At 39.5% G+C, this 18866-nt stretch overlaps 2 protein-coding genes across 2 annotated transcripts in view; both read left to right on the forward strand.

Moving 5' to 3' along the window:
• The first annotated feature begins 1727 nt into the window (after positions 1-1727).
• Positions 1728-18866, forward strand: part of LOC121877930 (uncharacterized protein DDB_G0271670-like) — a 91089-nt gene continuing 73950 nt past the window's right edge. The window contains exon 1 of the mRNA XM_042383892.1: positions 1728-1804. The gene's annotated coding sequence lies outside the window, so the exon portion shown is untranslated. The remainder of the gene's footprint in view (positions 1805-18866) is intronic.
• On the forward strand, positions 14298-15107 carry LOC121877924 (keratin-associated protein 16-1-like). The gene has a single exon (XM_042383884.1). It carries the CDS (start codon positions 14298-14300, stop codon positions 15105-15107), a length of 810 nt encoding a protein of 269 aa, XP_042239818.1.

Raw genomic sequence — 18866 nt, forward strand, 5'->3', positions numbered from 1 at the left:
TTATCTTAACTTGCCTAATGGGTTATTGAAACTACGATATATGAGATAAATTCCTAATGATTACATAGTTTATTTTGTTTTTTGATTAAGGATGGGAGAACTTATCAACTGGCTAAGACGCGAAGATTCCTAGAGGTTCATGTGTTAATTTTTCCCATAAGAGAATGTGAGAACGTATCCAACGGGTTCATTTTAATCTTCGGTATTAAAATAGATTCCTGATAATTCTTACATTAATTTATTTCCCCGTAATTGAGGATGTAATCGCATCTGACTGAACTCGTTTAAGCTGCAACTGACAGATGGCTTTCCAGAGATTCGAACATTAATTATTACCTAAGTAGGACGCAGTTAATTGACTCAACTTACGATACAAAAATGGCGGCGGAATTACACTGTGATTTTAACCCTAAATATCACTCCTTCATTACCCGTTGAATAAATACAAATTAAAATGGCGGCGGAATTGCACTGATTTTAGCCCTAAATATCACTCGTTCATCATTTGTCGAATAAATAAAAAATAACATGCAACCGTCAGCACCAGACTCGTAGCTCGCCGACTGCCAGGGAATACAGTGTGTTAGTATGGTAGAGTTTAAAATGGTGATGTAGGATGATATGAAAGTAAAGGGGTAGACCAGATGGATGGTTTATGACCTTGTTATGGCAGGGAACACTCACCAAACACATCACTTACACCAGAGAACAGAACACTTACACCAGAGAACAGAACACTTACACCAGAGAACAGAACACTTACACCAGAGAACAGAACACTTACACCAGCGAACAGAACACTTACACCAGCGAACAGAACACTTACACCAGCGAACAGAACACTACACGCCTCAAAAAACATCAAAATTACACTGAGTAAGTTAGTGTATTTGATTAAAGGGGAGTATAGGTGTGTTTTGATGCTGTGTTTGAATCGTATTTGTGTGTTTTAGCTTAAATTAACCAGTTAAGTACATTCTTACATCTTCAGTTACGATGAAATTTTATATTACGACCATTTGTGAGTTGGATTATTAGTTTTATATCGCCATTTAAGAGGAAAAATCGACGGACGAGTCTGAAAATGCGGGCGAGTCGCTGCGTTATTTCTGTACCATATATTGTACACTAGGTCGCTATCCATAAACCAGTCGGGTACAATTTCATATCTCCAATTTGTGGGACGTTTTATCATAGGAATCCCTCTGAATTCAGTACTAGAGCCCTGATTCACAAAGATTGGACGTGCCTTTATCCCCTGATTGGAATGAAAAATGTTGTTGATGTAATGATGTAATTTGAGCTTTTGACAACTAAGCGTGCTGTCAGTGTTATTAAAAGGTGCTGTGCTGTGCTGTGCTGTAGTTATGATAAGAGCTTCAGAGTACAGTAATGCCAGTTGAATATTATTTTGCTGTGGATGTAAATTGAGCTGTGAAAATTTAACGCACATAAGCCTTTTATAGTGAAGATTCTCATTCTTCCTCTTCCTCCAGCATCCCTCACTTTCATCTCGGTTATTTATCATCTTAATGTATAATGCCCTCCGTCACTACCATTATTGTGTCTTATCCCAGAGAATAATTCACCAAATTGTGTATTACAGCATCTCCCTTTTTCATGAAATGATGCTATCTCATACCCCTTCCTGTCCCTAAATTAACAACGAAAATCCAGACGGGGCAACTGCCAGGCTGGATCTGGAATGCATTGGTGTGCCAGTCTGCCTTGAACCTCCGAACAGTGCGGACCTACCCGGCGGCTCTCTCGCTCTTTCCTCTACCGCGCCCCACGCCACGGCAAGGTTTGTCTGTCCCCGCCGGGTATATCGTGTGGCCAGCAATTGATTTGTGGATGAATTATTGTGTTATGAAAATTACAGGGGTCGAGGACATAGTGAATATCATTGATTTAATATAGGATTTAAAATCTTGATTATAGGTTCTTATGATACATTCACAGAAATGATTAGTTTGTATTATAAAACTTGTAACATTTTGGAAGTGACTATTTGGGTACGACGAGAATATTAATACTCTGATATTAAGAGCATTTATCAGTTATTAGAAACATCATTGATAAGGAAATTTGATAACCAATCGTGTTATTTTATTTTGAGATACATTTGAAAGTTAAATTTTGTTTTTGTTATCAGTTGGATGACTTCATAATATATATACATTGAAATTATTAGAATTATATTATAATTATTGATATCCTGGAACTTAATGTTGTTATACCTCGCGTTTGACTGATGCATCACGTTAAGTACATCACGCCTACAGTACAGTACATGGGATATACGAAGGAACTTTTTTAATAACGATTAATTCCAATGACGATATTACGTGTGTTCTTGTATTGACGAATTTAATAAGAGAATACCAAACCCTATTGAACTCATGGCCACCCAAACTTTTAATATCACTTTAATTGCATATGTTCAAATTGCTATTACCTGTTAATATAGTATTTTACAGTAGATACAAAGGTCATCAAAGTTAAGTTATCATAAAAAACTAACATGTTTAGTTGTGTTTATTGTGAGAGGAAAATAACATGGGGTGGTAATTGAACTCAGTGTGTGGTTATTGATGTGCATTGTGTACGGTACTAGGGTAGTCGAGTGTCATGTGGTGGTGTAATAAGTGCCGAATATCCAGAGGTGATTCTAGCTACTGTAATAGACGCTTAAGGTTTAGTTAATTCATTGGTTTTTTTTAGTTTATTAGTATTTGGTTCTTATTTGGGTCAGGTTTGGTTTATTGGTAGGATGGTTTGGTTAAATCTGGTTAGGTAAAGCTAGAAAGGTTATGGTTGAATGTTAGGTCATGAAAAGTTAAGCTAAATTATGGTTAAATTTGGTTAGGTTTGTTAAATTAGGGTGAGTGAAATGGTGAACTAAACTTTTGGTCGGTTAGGTCAAGGGGGATAAGTGAGTGAGTTGCAAATTAGTACATAATAAGAGTTAACTTTTAAAATTAAGATCTTATGGTGTGTTATGCTTGAGGGGACTTCCTTGAATCTGGGGATCAACTGGGTGTTAATTGGAGTAAAAACCAACAGAAAATACACTGTTTAATATTCGGGAAAATCATTGGAAAACTTTCTGAATGACTTTGCTGAGTTTTGTCCTCCTCAAGGGACTACATCGTGTAGAAGGTTTATCTGTACAGTGTGTAGCCTATCATGGTGTGGCAGTCACACAACACTTCCGTGACGTGTGGTGTAGTGCCTGCAGCGCCTCCGTGCTGAGTTTATATTTTGTTTTAATGCCAGTATTTACGGCCCCTGGTTCGTGTTTTGCTGTTATTTATATTTTCAGAATTATTGTGAAAGTGAATTTATTTGAGATGAAACCCACAGTCCGCCCGTTACACTATTCTTTATACAGTATATATATGTGGGTGCAGCATATACAGTACACTGTACGTGTACGTAACGATATATTGTAAAACAAACAATAAGTATCTCAATATTGGTATATCTATCCGTTTTTTAGCCGTGTTACCTCAACACACTTCAATATTTCTTATTCTGAAAATATTCACACACACACTAGGTGTTCTACAGAGCCATAGGCCACAGACTGTAGTGGTACACAGACTGTCACAACTTCCAAGTTGCACCGATAATTGTGATAACTGAGACAGTTGGATACAATGTTTAGAATGAGTTCATTCCAGATCGCTTATGATGATGACCTTTGAAACTGTTATTATAATTTCCATTTGCATAGCTTTCAATCTCTTAAAATTCGCCCTTCAACAAACATAAATATTTTTATGTAATTGAAAATCTTTTTGGCTTGAATATTTTACATACAGCCGTTGCAATCATTCCGAATTGGAGTCTCATTTTACTTTTGCTGGAGTTCCGGGTATGTTTATTACAGCCTCTGTACACAATAACCGTTTTTAACAGCAGACACCAACCAGATCTAACTTAACGTGAGGGTCTGGGCTGATTGGTGTTCACTGGCACTCCACGGCTCACTGCGCAAGAGTACAGCACTATTAACTTGTACAGTATACAGGCTGTGGCATACACAGTTCTGTGGCTCAATTACAGTTAACTTAAATGCTGGACCTGAGTCTGTGTATCATTTAAATAAAGTACCAAATTTTCCCCCATATCGATGCGTCCTGAAATCTTTGTTTACGAGGAAAATTCATAATACAGGACTAACCTTTAAGAGTCGGGTTGCAGGTTATTTGGCCTGAGATACCCTAAGGAATTTGTGATGTTCCGACGTTGGTTCAATATTTCACTGCCACTCAATAAATCGCTTTAGAATAATATGGATGGTTGGTAGGCGCTGCAGGCCCGGGCTAGATCCCCATAATATTTTTGCGTGGGTCGGATGTGCTTTAGTCTGTGTAAAATATAAACGACCTTTACACACACGAGGCTGGTTTATAGTGTTTTGATCCTGTGAGATAGAATATAAACCTCACCTCACCTCTCCTCCATGCTACATATAAAATAACCCTAATATCTCCACCTACTCAGCTTAACCCTCACCTTACATGACCTAACAAACGCACCATCGGTTCCTGTATTAAAATTCGAGTCCAGTTTCAGGTTTCGGATTTAGTTTTATTTTGGGATGATATTTGTCTATTGGATCGGAGTGGAGGCCAGACGTGTTTGTTCATGTTTTAGAAAATGTCATGTTGGCCCTAGACTTGGGGGGTATTAGGGTGTGTGTGTGTGTGTGTGTGTCCACCACCTGTATATTTGTACATGTTTAACTTAATGTGTTCAGAGCTGTCATAACACTTTATTTGTACACACACACACACACACACACACACACACACCTTAAGACAAATGAACCATCAATTCATATTATATATATAGCTCTCGTTTAACTATTACTATGGAAATCCTATATTGTTATTTTTAAAAGAATATAAAACTATTTTTTCTTAACTGCCAATAATTGTATTCGTTTTAATTAAGAGACACAAAGTGTTTTTTTTATTAGTTTATTCAGTAAACAGTAATTGTATCTTTATAATTGAATATTTAGTTTATTATTAAATTTGTCCCTAGTTAGATTTACAGTATTTTTCTTGATATTATTTTTAATATTATTTTCTTGTTTTATAAATTAAATAGTTTATATATTTTCTGAGTACAAGTGACCCAAATTTTGTTTAATATTATCCAAACTTTTTATAATGTGTTCCAGACAATAGTTCTTAAATTTTTCTTATAATTATCAAGTCTTATTTGTTCATAATTAGTTTTCTTTAGTATAAATGATCAAGATTATTTAGAAAATATAATTTATTCTGGTGGTTTTTTAGAAAATATTCTTGGCGGTTTTATACTATTATTCTGCGTCATAATTCTGAAGGTCTTGTTATGATATACAAGATGGTTCCTGGCCGCCCCTGAGCGAGCACTTCCCAACAACTTGCTAATTAGGGCCAAGTTCACACACCCGCCGTGTTGTGGCTCACCCTCGGGGCCACTGAGCCGCCCTAACCTCCCCTTGGCCACTGAGCCTCGGCAACTAACTTGTCTTGGCCACTGACCCACACTAAGTAACCTGCCCTTGGCCACTGAGCCACACTAAGTAACCTGCCCTTGGCCACCGAGCCACACTAAGTAACCTGCCCTTGGCCACTGAGCCACACTAAGTAACCTGCCTCTGACCAGCAGCAGGAGTTGAAAATATAACAATCTTGCCTTTTAGACAAATATTTATTCTTGAAAAATTAGTGTCAGTTTTAGATTACCTCGGCATGTACGTAAACAATGCAGGCCTACAAACAAAAGCAAACAGTATCGTCTTAACCAAGCATAACCCAGGCATACAAAGGCAAACACTGTCTCAAAGCAAACAAATATAGCCCTCAAAAAACTGTTTAATTGTTTACATACTTAAAGTCTGGTTGGGTCTTACTTACCTTCATAAATGACTATGCAAACACGGGTCTATAGTGAGGAAGAGCTTGAGAACCGGAAGCAAGCTAACAACAAGCCCCCCCAAGCAAGCTAACAACCCCCAAGCAAGCTAACAACCCCCAAGCAAGCTAACAACCCCCAAGCAAGCTAACAACCCCCAAAAATATTCAAGGCTGGAAGTGTTACAGCCGTGAGTTGGAACTGACTAAACAGCGACACAGGAATAGTTTGTTTGAACGACTTGAATAAACTATGTAATTATATCAGAAGGTGAGGCCAGGGTTATTGTACATGCCAAGTTAACCTTACCAGTGACACTAATAGATTCTTCAGTAAACACTACGAACACATACACACTCACTCACACACTCATTCACTTGCTAGCTCACGCACACACACTCATTTATTCACTCACTCACTCATTCTCAAACTCATACACTGACATTAAAATATACAGTGTGTTCTGGTACAAGTTTTAGTGTGGGTCCTGAAGCTTAAATATAGTGTGGGTTTTGGCAGAAGATTAATGTGGGTTATGACAGGGTGTGGGTTCTGACACTAGTACAATGTGGGTGCTGACAGGGTGTGGGTTCTGACACTAGTACAATGTGGGTGCTGACAGGGTGTGGATCCTGACAGGGTGTGGGTTCTGACACTAGTACGATGTAGGCGCTGACAGGGTGTGGATCCTGCCAGGGTGTGGGTTCTGACGCTAGTACAATGTGGATACTGACAGGGTGTGGGTTCTGATAGGGTGTGGGTGCTGACACCAGTACAATGAGGGTGAAAGAGAATGACAGCGTAGGGGTTCACAGTTAAAGCGGGTGACTGCAGTATCATGGTATTACACTGAGAGCTTTCCTGTGATTGTCCCGTTGCAAGATGCACATCCGAATATTGCAACTTGCACACCGGTATTCCCGACGCTTGTATTACCAAATGGAAATAGGGGCTTCAGGATGTACAAAGGCTGTGCTATGTTTAGTTGCATGTTGCAGGTCGGTGGGGTTGAGTGTTGCAGATGACAGGGTGTTGATGGGTTTATCTCGTGGTTAATATTGATAAGTGTATTGCACTTTGTATAGCAGTTCCAAGTTGGAGATGAGCGATTGAGTTGTTGTAGAAATTGCAGATTGCACAGGTATTGCAGCTTGGAGACGAGTGATTTATAGATGACAGATGTATTGCAATTTACACAGATGTTGCAGATCGGAGACAAATAAATCACAGGTTTAGGACAAGTTACAAATTCCACATATGTTGCAGGGTGGAAATAAAGGTTTTGTTAGATGTGATGCAACCTACTAATGAAGCAGAGTTGAAACAATTATTTTTCCAAGCGACAGACATATTGCAAGTTGAATACCTGATGCATTTTGAAAATTACTTTGTTTAATCACGAACATATAGATACAATGCGTTGAATATTGTAAACGTTTGTCGAGAAGTTTACAGGGACGAGTGTTCTATATTCTACGCACACACGCACACACACACACACACACACACACACACACACACACACACACACACATGATGGTTTCAAAGCTTGACTGCCACTTGCTACACTTTTCTTGTACTGTACGTTGCTTCCCCTCCTATATCCTCCCTTTATTGAGGTGTCTGTTTCCCTTGATCCACCTCGAGAGAGAGAGAGAGAGGGGTAAAGGTAGAGAGAGAGAGAGGGAGAGAGAGAGAATTATGTAGGGAGAGAGTTAAGTACTTTTAAATACACAACTACAGAACCCGGTACATATAAAGTACATTTGACCTCAAGTAACTACAAAATAAGTATATATATATAAGTACACTTGAGGAGGAAAACACTTCAAAAACATGTCCCAAGGCTCACTTAACCTTCTGAAAGCATTTTAAAATTGCCTGGTATTTCGGGGGAACGCTTCCTGTTTCAGTGGGTTACGAAAGGCTGCTCTGAGTGGACCAGCCCTAGCGAGTGTGTTTGTGGATGGCATGAGGACTTGAGTGCGTCTGTTGAGTGGGGGTGTGGTAGATGAGTGGGCGTCGTAGATGAGTGGGAGTGTTGTAGAGGAGTGGGGTGTAGGAGATGATTGGGATTGGAAAAGTAGAATTCTCTCAATTAACAAACTTAAAAGAAGAGAACGGTCTCTCTCTCTCTCTCTCTCTCTCTATATATATATATATATATATATATATATATATATATATATATATATATATATATATATATATATATATATATATATATATCTTCCTTGTTCTCTTTCTCACTACACTCGCTTTCATATCTCTCTATTTATATCTTCCTTGTTCTCTTTCTCACTACACACTCGCTTTCATATATCTCTCTCTTTCTCACTCTCTCATTCACTCACTCAAATCCTAACCTAATCCTACACACACACACAGTACAGTACATCACCATGACTAGAAGAGAAATGGGAATAAAGACGGATTTTAGGTCGAGTAGTTACAGCCGCCTCGACCTGGTAAAGGAAACGAACATGGCCGGATATTTGCAGTAAAACTTTAATCTCTTGGGCCGGTTTGGTCGGTTCCCAGAAGGTTCCAACGTTATATTTTCACCTAATTGGGGTATAAGGGAAGGTGGTTGTTGGGAATGCCTGTGTTTACGTGTGATAGAATGTGTGTATGGATGGTAGAATGTGTGTATGGATGGTAGAATGTGTACGTGTGATAGAATGTGTGTACTTGCGATAGAATGTGTGTACTTGCGATAGAATGTTTCTATTTATGTTAGAATACACCTACATACAATAGAATGAATTTACTTATGACAGAACGTCTCTACTTACAATAGAATGTGTCTACCTATGATAGAAAGTGGACGATATCCGACAATAGGATGTAACAGAATGACTTAACAATAGAACGATCCTACTTTACAATAGCCTTTAGACGTAATGGGATAAAAATCATAGCAATCTACTTATATAATATAGTCAACTTACAAAAGAGTCTGGGTGTATTATTGACGCCATATTTGTGTCGAGTCTTCAGGATATAAAGTTAGTAGTCTTCCCAGAATCTTAATTAGAGGGAATATTTTCCTCAAGATCCCTTTAAAGACGTCGAATCTTAACTTTTCTCGGTGTGTGGAGAGGAGATGCTGTGTGGGGGAAGTTGTGTGATCTGTCGGTAGGGGGAGTATTATGTCCCGTCTTGTATCACAGAGCAGTGTGGTGTTTGGTCGTCTCACACTCATGGTTACAACTAACGTGTTGAAGCGGCCCGGCAATAACTGATGAGCTTAAGTAAGAGTTCATGTATCCGGTGACATAATAAATAGATAGATATTTATTCAGTTAAATCGTTGTATTCACTATGTAGGCAGTGCAGACATACAATGTAAATAAACACTACAGGTATACAATGTACATAGACACTACAGGTATACAATGCACATGGTACAGATATACAATGCACATAAACAATGCAATGTTCAAAATGTCACCAGACCGAGAACAACAGATGGCCCAAACATGAAGGTCATACAGGCAGGCAGGAAGAGTACTGTAGCGCCAGATGTGTTGACCTTGACCTTTGCCTGATGAAGGTCACGAAGAAGTGGGTCGATCCCCTGGGTGGGTGCCTGCAGTGACGCCGTGCACATGAATGTTTCTCTCAGGAGGAACACTTACGATTCTTGGTCTCTTAACTAGATGAGGTGTGAGAGTCATAGTTTTATCTTGGATTGGTTATATTTTTCGTTATACGGATGATACTTGTGGTTGATATCTTTGGTAGGATGATAATGGTGATATTTTATGTGTTATCAATGGTGAAATGTGTAGGTATACTCGTAACTATGCTCAGGACGTCAGTGAAATATCTTGGTGAAATCTGTTCGTAAAATATGCTGGCGAAAAAATCTCATGGGATATGCTGGTGAAACTTGCTCGTAATATATGCTGATAGAAAATCTTCCGGCATATGGTGGTGGAATATGCTCATGAAGTATGCTGGTGAATTATTCTGAAGTATGCTCGTCATAATAAGCGTGTGGACATTACCGGAATCTCAGGAAAACCGGTGGAAAAAGTTTGTTGCGTGTGTGTGCGTGTGTCTGTGTGTGTGTGTGTGTGCGTGCGTGCGTGTGTGTGTGGGCGTGATTGTCATCTGGCTGTGAAGCGACCACCAGATCAATACCTCTCCTCCTAACTTTCCAGACGCTCCGATAAATAAAGTGTCCGTTGTGTCATCTCTCCCCCCCCAAAAAAAACCAGGTTAGATAATGTCATGTTTGTCCCTGAGAAGTTTAAAGGTGTGTTGTGTACCCATAAAACAGGTGTGATTGTATACCCACCAAAAAGCGAGTACCGTTAAGTTGATACCTAAACACGGGGTTGATTAAGGTGTGTTGAATTTCCTAAGATTTGGGTTTCATTAAGTTTATGTTGTCCCTAAATTGGGTTTGTTTGTCCTATTTTGTCCTTAAAATGGGTTTGTTTATGTCCATTTGTCTCTCTAAATTGGGTTTGTTTATGTCCATTTGTGTCCCTAAATTGTGTTTGTTTATGTCCTATTTTGTCCTTAAAATGGGTTTGTTTATGTCCATTTGTGTCCCTAAATTGGGTTTGTTTGTCCTATTTTGTCCTTAAAATGGGTTTGTTTATGTCCATTTGTCTCTCTAAATTGGGTTTGTTTAAGTAATTTTGAGGGTAATTTTTTCACAGCTGGTAAAATTACTTTAAAATATTTAAATGGATGAAAATTTAAGTCATTAAAAATCTCTAAAAATGATTCAGATTTTAAATTGTTGTCGTATGTTTTAAATCAATTAAAGTTTAGGGATCACGTAAAGATTAGCACCCCAGGCTTAGGTCACCTGGTGATTAAACACCCTCACTCTACCTGTAGGGTTAGATTAGGTTAAGTTAGGTTGTGTTAAGTTAGCTCCATGTTAGATTAGGTGGAATTAAGTTAGGCCATGTTAGGTTAGCTCGGTGTTAATTTTGGCTAAGTTAGATAGGGCTAAGTTAGGTCGTGTTAGGGTTCGTTAAGTTAGGTCGTGTTAGGTTAGGTTGGTTAATCTAAGGGTGAAACAAGTTGTGGCTCGGCTAATCTTTATGTGATCTAGATTTAGGTCGTTAAACTATATTTTAAACTGGATTAAACTTTGGGGTCGTTGTTACCGTTCAGCTGGCAATTAATTTTTGCCCGAGAGGTGTGTGTGTGTGTGTGTGTGTGTGTGTGTGTGTGTGTGTGTGTGTGTGACAGCAACTATCAATAACCAGTGTTCGACAAAAGTCTTTATGCTATTTGCATTACATAACACCAATTAATACATTCAGGCTTTTTGGTTTTAAAGCTAAATTTTCCTTATTAAATTTTAATACAGTTATACTTAATTTAATTGAGATGAAATTTAATAGTTACAGCGGCCTTCGTTATGTAAATATGTTAGGAACTCATTTACATAATACAGTACACTGAGCCGTGTGGAAAGAGATAATTACAGTACCTTATATTGGGTATAATATGTCGGTTAATGTTGCCTGTAATATATTTATGAAACTAAAACAATAAGCTGCTGGATTTTTGTAATTATTTGTTGTATTAATCTGTATTAGAGAAAAATGTTATTCTTGTATTACAAATAAGTTATGAATACTTATGTATGATATAATTGGCTGGTTGAATTTTAATGTAAAGTAATGTGAAGAATTATATTAAGGTGTAGAGTCCCTTCAATAGGATTAAATTAAGGAGATATAAAAGCCTTTTGTGATGTAAATTACAGCTAAGAACTCAAAGGCATGGCAGAGGAAGCCATTTAAATTAAAATACATAACTTAAGCATCGTATGAAACTGTACAGAGGTGGAATTTATATGTAGTAAAAGTAAATAGTGGTTGAATGTCTAATATGCTGCACATAACAGTGTAATGCAGTACAAGAAGCTGACTTAAATACTGTGAAAAACTGTAGTAAGCTGTTCTGTAATAACGAAATGATATATTAATGATAACAGGCACGAGTATATTACAGTAAGTTGCCTGGATAATACTGTAATAAACTTTACTGTAATTACGAAGTGATTTATTGATGTGACAAGTATGAATACATTAGTGTAATACAGTAATTTGTCTGGGTAATCACACACGGTAAAAATAGCCGGGAAAATTTCATTACATTATACTTTCATGGGAAGGAAATTTAGTACAGTACTTAATTTTGTCGGTAATATACAGTACATAACAATTTCATTACAGAGATTTACAGTACTGTATTGTAGTGTGAGTACTTTACTGTGCCTGCTGTATTAGTGTAAAAGGATAAAAATTTTAGCTTTCCTTTAACTGGAAGGTAATTTATTAATAATTTATCATTACAATATAAATTACAGCTGTGATTACATTTATTTTAGCATGGTAATGTAATTGTAATTATTTAAACGTTTCATTATGTTGCAAAGTAAATACATTAAAGGTGGTTAATATTTAGGTGAAATAAACTGGGGTGGCTATTCTTCAGGTCATCCTATACAGTGTTTTAAATGTGACGAAATAATTTAGTACTGTATTAAGTTGCATTTTTTGTATTTTAGTTGAATACAGTAAGTTGTTTGGGTCTGGTTAATGATATAGTGTTACAGATTATAGTTATGAAATTTCTTAGTGATCTCTTTGTATTATAAGGAACGGCTGTAAATACATAAGCTTGATACGATAACCTGTTAGATTTTTAATACGTGACTTCATTAGTAACAGAACAATTACAGGACTAAGCGTGTTATGAAACTGTAATTGCTGTAATCTTTGTAATGTAGATGTCTATTACAATTTGCTGTACATAAGTTTAATACAACAAGTCGTTTAAATTTTAATTAACTTCATTAGTGTAACGAACTGTAATTATCTGCACAATTAATGTAATAAAAATCAATTTTTGTTTGTAATATATCTTTAATACATGTAATTGCAGTGAGTGGTTAAAGCAATCTCGATAAAATACAGTACTGTTTAAGGGGTGAATACTGTAATTTAAATAATACAGTAAATGTTTGGGTTTTGTTCTCTGTAATATGCTCATTGTGAGTGCCTTTAATTACAGTTAGTGGTTACAGCAATCAAGGTGAGATAAACTTGGTGTGAATACTGTAAAATAAGTACAGGGTGATGCAATAAGCTGTTTGGATTTTATGTGGGGCCATTAATCTGACAGACACTGTATCTGTACTTTAAGCGGAGTGACGGCTAATTGTTGGTTGCTACGTCTGTAATTAAGGCGACAGGAAATAATTAAGTTTCACGGGGGAAGTTTTGAGAGGACAGTTGTTATGATGGTGAGTGTTGGTAGTGTCTCGTGTCTTGGTAGTTAGGCTGGGGAGAAATAATTAGGTGTTCACCGTGTATGTGTGTGTTTGTGTGTGTGTTTGTGTGTGTATATGTGTGTGTTTGTGTGTGAGTACGTGTGTATGGTGTGTTTGTGTGTGTGTATGTACTGTGTGTGTGTGTATGTACAGTGTGTGTGTGTATGGTGTGTTTGTGTGTATGTATGTACAGTGTATTTGTGTGTACAGTGTGTGTATGTACAGTGTGTTTGCGTGTACAGTATGTGTGTGCATATTATGTCTTTGTGTGTAGTGTGTGTTTGTGTGTGTACAATATGTGTGTGTGCATATGTACAGTGTGTGAGCGCTGCTGTAAATTATAAAAACTACAATATTAAGTTTTATACAGTTACAGCATTTGGTATTGTGATAAGCGAGTAGAACTGTAATACTGTATTCGACTTTTGTAACGCTAAGCAGTTGTGGTGTGAATTAGTTTATTACAGGAAATTAACTTCTGTAATGTAGACATCTGTATTTCCAAAAATCTGTGAAATTTATTAATTTAATACAGAAAATTAAATTAGGTTGGTTATATTCTGTAAGCCTGGCTGTAATATACTGTATTTACTGGGGACACTAGATAGTTATGTAATTACTGTAATTTAGTTTTGTGATTACTGTAATATACAAAAATAGTTACAAAATACTTTCGTTATATATAGAAAATTGTTCAGGTTTAATGATTATTCAGTGGTTGCGGCTGTAATATTACTTTCAGTGGTTGCGACTAACACATTTCAGTGGTTGCGGCTGTAATATTACTTTCAGTGGTTGCGACTAACACATTTCAGTGGTTGCGGCTGTAACATTACTTTCAGTGGTTGCGGCTGTACCATTACTTTCAGTGGTTGCGACTAACACATTTCAGTGGCTGCGGCTGTACCATTACTTTCAGTGGTTGCGACTAACACATTTCAGTGGCTGCCGCTGTAATATTGGCAATAGTTTGGATATAATTTTAGTTTTACACAAAAAGTTGGCGGGTGAGGGAAGGTGGGGACATAATGGAGCCAGTCTAAGTGTTAGTAAATAATAGGCAATGAAACAGACGCCCGCGCTCTCTGTTGTATCCTCCTGTTGGTGTAGCGTCGCCTGCTGTGTCACGCCCGCGCCCTCTGTTGTATCCTCCTGCTGGTGTAGCGTCGCCTGCTGTGTCACGCCCGCGCCCTCTGTTGTATCCTCCTGCTGGTGTGGCGTCGCCTGCTGTGTCACCTCCTCTATTTGCTTATCCTCTGCTGGTGTAGCGTCGCCTGCTGTCTGCACCGCGCCTCTGCCGGCCTTATCCTCCTGCACCGGTGCGTCGCCTGCTGTGTCACGCCCGCGCCCTCTGTTGTATCCTCCTGCTGGTGCTTGGCGTCGCCTTTGTGTCGCGCCACGCCCTCTGTTGTATCACTCCTGCTGGTGTAGCGTCGCCTGCTGTATCACGCCCGCGCCCTCTGCACCTTATCCTCCTGCTGGTGTAGCGTCGCCTGCTGTGTCACGCCCGCGCCCTCTATTTGTATCCCCTCCTGCTGGTGGCAAGCGTCTGCCTGCTGTGTCACGCCCGCCTCTGCTGTATCCTCCTGCTGGTGTGGCGTCGCCTGCTGTGTCACGCGCGCCCTCTGCTGTATCCTGCTGTTGGTGTAGCGTGCGCCTGCTGTGTCACGCCCGCGCCTCTGTTGTATCCTCCTGCTGGTGTAGCGTCGCCTGCTGTGTCACGCCCCGCCCTCTGTTTGTATCCTCCTGCTGGTGTATGGCGTCGCCTTGCTGCTGTGTCACGCCCCGCCCTCTGTTGTATCCTCACCTGCTGGTGTGTAGCGTCGCCTGCTGTGTCACGCCCGCGCCCTCTGCCATGCTCCTGCTGGTGTAGCGTCGCCTGCTTGCTGCGCCCGCGCCTCTGTTATGTCCTGCTGGTGTAAAAAATCGCCTGCTGTGTCACGCCCGCGCCCTCTGTTGTATCCTGCTGGTACTTGATGTTTGTACCGCATCTTAATATTGGATAGTGAACACAATTAGTCACTATATCGCTATGGTGTTCATAATAGTGAATAGTGAAAGAAATTGCCGCTATATATTGACACGGTGTCCGTAATAGTGAATAGTAAACAAACTAGTCATTCAATGCCGCTATGTTCGTAATGAAAAATAGTGAAAATTTTATATTTATTCACTTGGTGTTCGTGTTAATAATGGATGACGCCCAAAATATCCCTAAACACGGCGTGCAGGGAAATAGTCCATCGCTCGCTATTGTGCATCCGACAACTTCACAGGATTACGGAAAACAAAACAAAAACTGGTAAAATTGTTGTTGACAGTAATAGGTAGAGTGTGTTGGTGATGATCGGCTGGCCCACTGACCCCTCATAATAACACAACTGTGGCGGCCTGGATTAGGTTAGGTTAGGTTTTGTTATGGTTTGACTGAATCTGGTTAAGGTTAATTTATAGTTGATATGGCCAGGTCAAGGTCAGCTATAATCGATGGCATGGTTAGGTCTAGGTCAGCTATAATCGATGGCATGGTTAGGTCTAGGTCAGCTATAAATCGATGACATGGTTAGGTCAAGGTCAGCTATAATCGATGACATGGTTAGGTCTAGGTCAGCTATAATCGATGACATGGTTAGGTCTAGGTCAGCTATAATCGATGACATGGTTAGGTCTAGGTCAGCTATAATCAATGACATGGTTAGGTCTAGGTCAGCTATAAATCGATGACATGGTTAGGTCTAGGTCAGCTATAATTGATGACATGGTTAGGTCTAGGTCAGCTATAATCGATGACATGGTTAGGTCTAGGTCAGCTATAATCAATGACATGGTTAGGTCTAGGTCAGCTATAATCGATGACATGGTTAGGTCTAGGTCAGCTATAATCGATGACATGGTTAGGTCTAGGTCAGCTATAATCGATGACATGGTTAGGTCTAGGTCAGCTATAATCAATGTCATGGCCAGGTGTAGGTCAATCAATTATCATCATCATTAACCCAGGATCCACACGTATTGGTAACTAACAGCTCTGCGTGTGTTTTATGACCTGGTAAATATTTGCTCACCAGGACTTTTATTTTCTACATAAATTTTGGCACCAGATCTGTAACGAATATTGATCGGAAAACGAACACGGATTTGGCGGCCGCTTCGAATTTGGAATATGTTGCTGTGTACGGGAGGGGGTGGGGGGAGAGGAGGGTAGGGAGAGGTAAAGGGAGAGTGTGAGGAGAATGAGGTGAGAGTGTAAGGGAGAGAAGGAAGGGGAGGGGGTGAAGGTAAGAGGTTAGGAACGGGAGGTGAGGTGAGGGAAGGGGTGAGGTTAATGTCAGGAGGTGAGGGAGAGGTTAAGGAGGGAACGAGAGGTGAGGGAGAGAGGTTAAGGAGGGAACGAGAGGTGAGGTGAAAAGGGAGTTGAGTTAAGAGGGAGAGGAGGAGGGTTCAGGTATGGGGAGAGAGGGGGGGTGGGGAGGGGGCTACCAACTACAGTATATATATTTTCGTGTGTATGAAAATCTCAACTGTTGGGGGACTTGTAAAAATAAGAGGCTTACTTGCCACTCTAACCTCTTCAGAGTTTTTAAATAACCCAAGTTGTTAAAGAAGGAAGTAACTTTGAGGAGTATTATATGTTAGTGAAGTTCCTCTTACTTACGGCGGTGATGTGAAGACCTTATTAATACTTACACACACACACACACACACACACACATGTACACCCGTGTTCTGTGTGGTTATAAGCTTCTGGATCCACTTAGCTACATTTCCTCCCTCAATTATTATTCTGCTTTATCGTCTTTCTGGCTGGAAACGGATTATTTTGTCCCCCTATTGATTGTTAAGATACAGGGCTATTATTATATATCACACTACAGAGATTACATTTAAAATACATAAAGGGCCGTAGTTATTGGGTAGTGCTGACGTGGGCGTGTTTAGAAAGGGCCGTAGTTGTTGACAGTGTTGGGTAGTGCTGACGTGCTGACGTGGGCGTGTGTTTAGAAAGGGCCGTAGTTGTTGACAGTATTGGGTAGTGCTGACGTGGGCGTGTTTAGAAAGGGCCGTAGTTGTTGACAGTGTTGGGTAGTGCTGACGTGGGCGTGTGTTTAGAAAGGGCCGTAGTTGTTGACAGTGTTGGGTAGTGCTGACGTGGGCGTGTGTTTAGAAAGGGCCGTAGTTGTTGACAGTATTGGGTAGTGCTGACGTGGGCGTGTTTAGAAAGGGCCGTAGTTGTTGACAGTGTTGGGTAGTGCTGACGTGTTTCTTTTTTTTTCCTCCACACACAGAATCAAATATTGACCTTGGTATCACATGTGTTGGTATTTAATTCACCCTGAGCCGAAACAAAACACACAAGCAACACTCTACTGTTAATATTGTAGACGTATTTCTTGTCTGTCAGGGAACGGAGCGGTGGGGCTGCTTCTTCCAAGAGGTTCATCCGGTTCACTGTCTTCCTTGACGTGTCTCGCTGTTCCGAAAAGGTGTTCGTATTTTTACGTTTATCGCGAGGTTATATACTACACGGTATATATCTTTAGTAAAATTGTAGTGGTGTTTATAGGCTTTTTCTTATTGGTCATTGTATTTTATTCTCGAAAGTTTGTTCCTGTTTAGAAATGTGTTGGAGATGAGATGCCACAGCGCCATATACTGTACACACACCAGCAGTTCAGAGACTCGTTCTATTTTCATATTTTCAACATTTTTCAGACGATCGCCTTCACCCAAGTGGAAAAGGAGGCAATCGTAAAATTTCTCCACTTTGGCCAATTTCCAAATCTTTTCAAAAATTTTCCCTTTAAAGTAATTTCAGGTTATTGTCTTGCCTCTTGACTTTACATATACCAAGTTACCTTTGATATCATTCAACTGATTTATTAATATTTTATCATAGAACTTCCTTTTATCTCCAGTGATGAGGAAAATTCTCTACATGAACCTTTATGTTATTGTTATTGTTGTTATTTTTTGTGATTTACCGTATTAGAACTAGATGAGGATCACATGAACATTAGACACCCCACTTATTTCATTTAGTGATTCAACACCCTGACGCTACGCCTGTGTTTGGTTAGGTTAGCTTTGGGGTGTTTAATGACCTGGTGCAATTAGCTGTGGTGACCCTGGACGGTGGTATAGTGAACTGTGGTGACCCTGGACGGTGGTATGAGCTGTGGTGACCCTGGACACTATAACTCCCGGTATTGTGTGTTGTAGCGAGCTGTGGTGACCCTGGACACTATAACTCCCGGTATTGTGTGTTGTAGCGAGCTGTGGTGACGTTCAGTATACTACATATATAATACAAAGCCTCGCCTTTCTCCTATACCACATACTGGGGACTCAAAGGACACTAAGATATAAGGTATATTATATATATTATAATACAGAAGAGGAAGGTCAGGTTATATTGCCGTCGACCCATTATATAGATAGGGCATAAATCCTCTCTTGGTGTGGGGGAGGGGGTGGTCAGCTGATAGCTTTGTGGGGGCGTCATCCTAGGTCCGGTTTCCCCCTCTACTACGCCAATCTAGTCTTTCATGTCAGCTTCAGTTCCGTGCGTATTTTCAGGTTGGTTTTGATTCAAGCTGATGTGGAGATTCAGTTTGTATTTTAAGCTTGGTTT

This window comes from Homarus americanus, unplaced genomic scaffold (genome assembly GCF_018991925.1).
Source record: "Homarus americanus isolate GMGI-L3 unplaced genomic scaffold, GMGI_Hamer_2.0 scaffold30620, whole genome shotgun sequence".
Lineage (NCBI taxonomy): Eukaryota > Metazoa > Arthropoda > Malacostraca > Decapoda > Nephropidae > Homarus > Homarus americanus.

What these genes read in the sequence shown, in the direction of transcription:
- LOC121877924 (XM_042383884.1), top strand. Translation starts at nt 14,298, where the DNA reads ATGAAACAGACGCCCGCGCTCTCTGTTGTATCCTCCTGTTGGTGTAGC.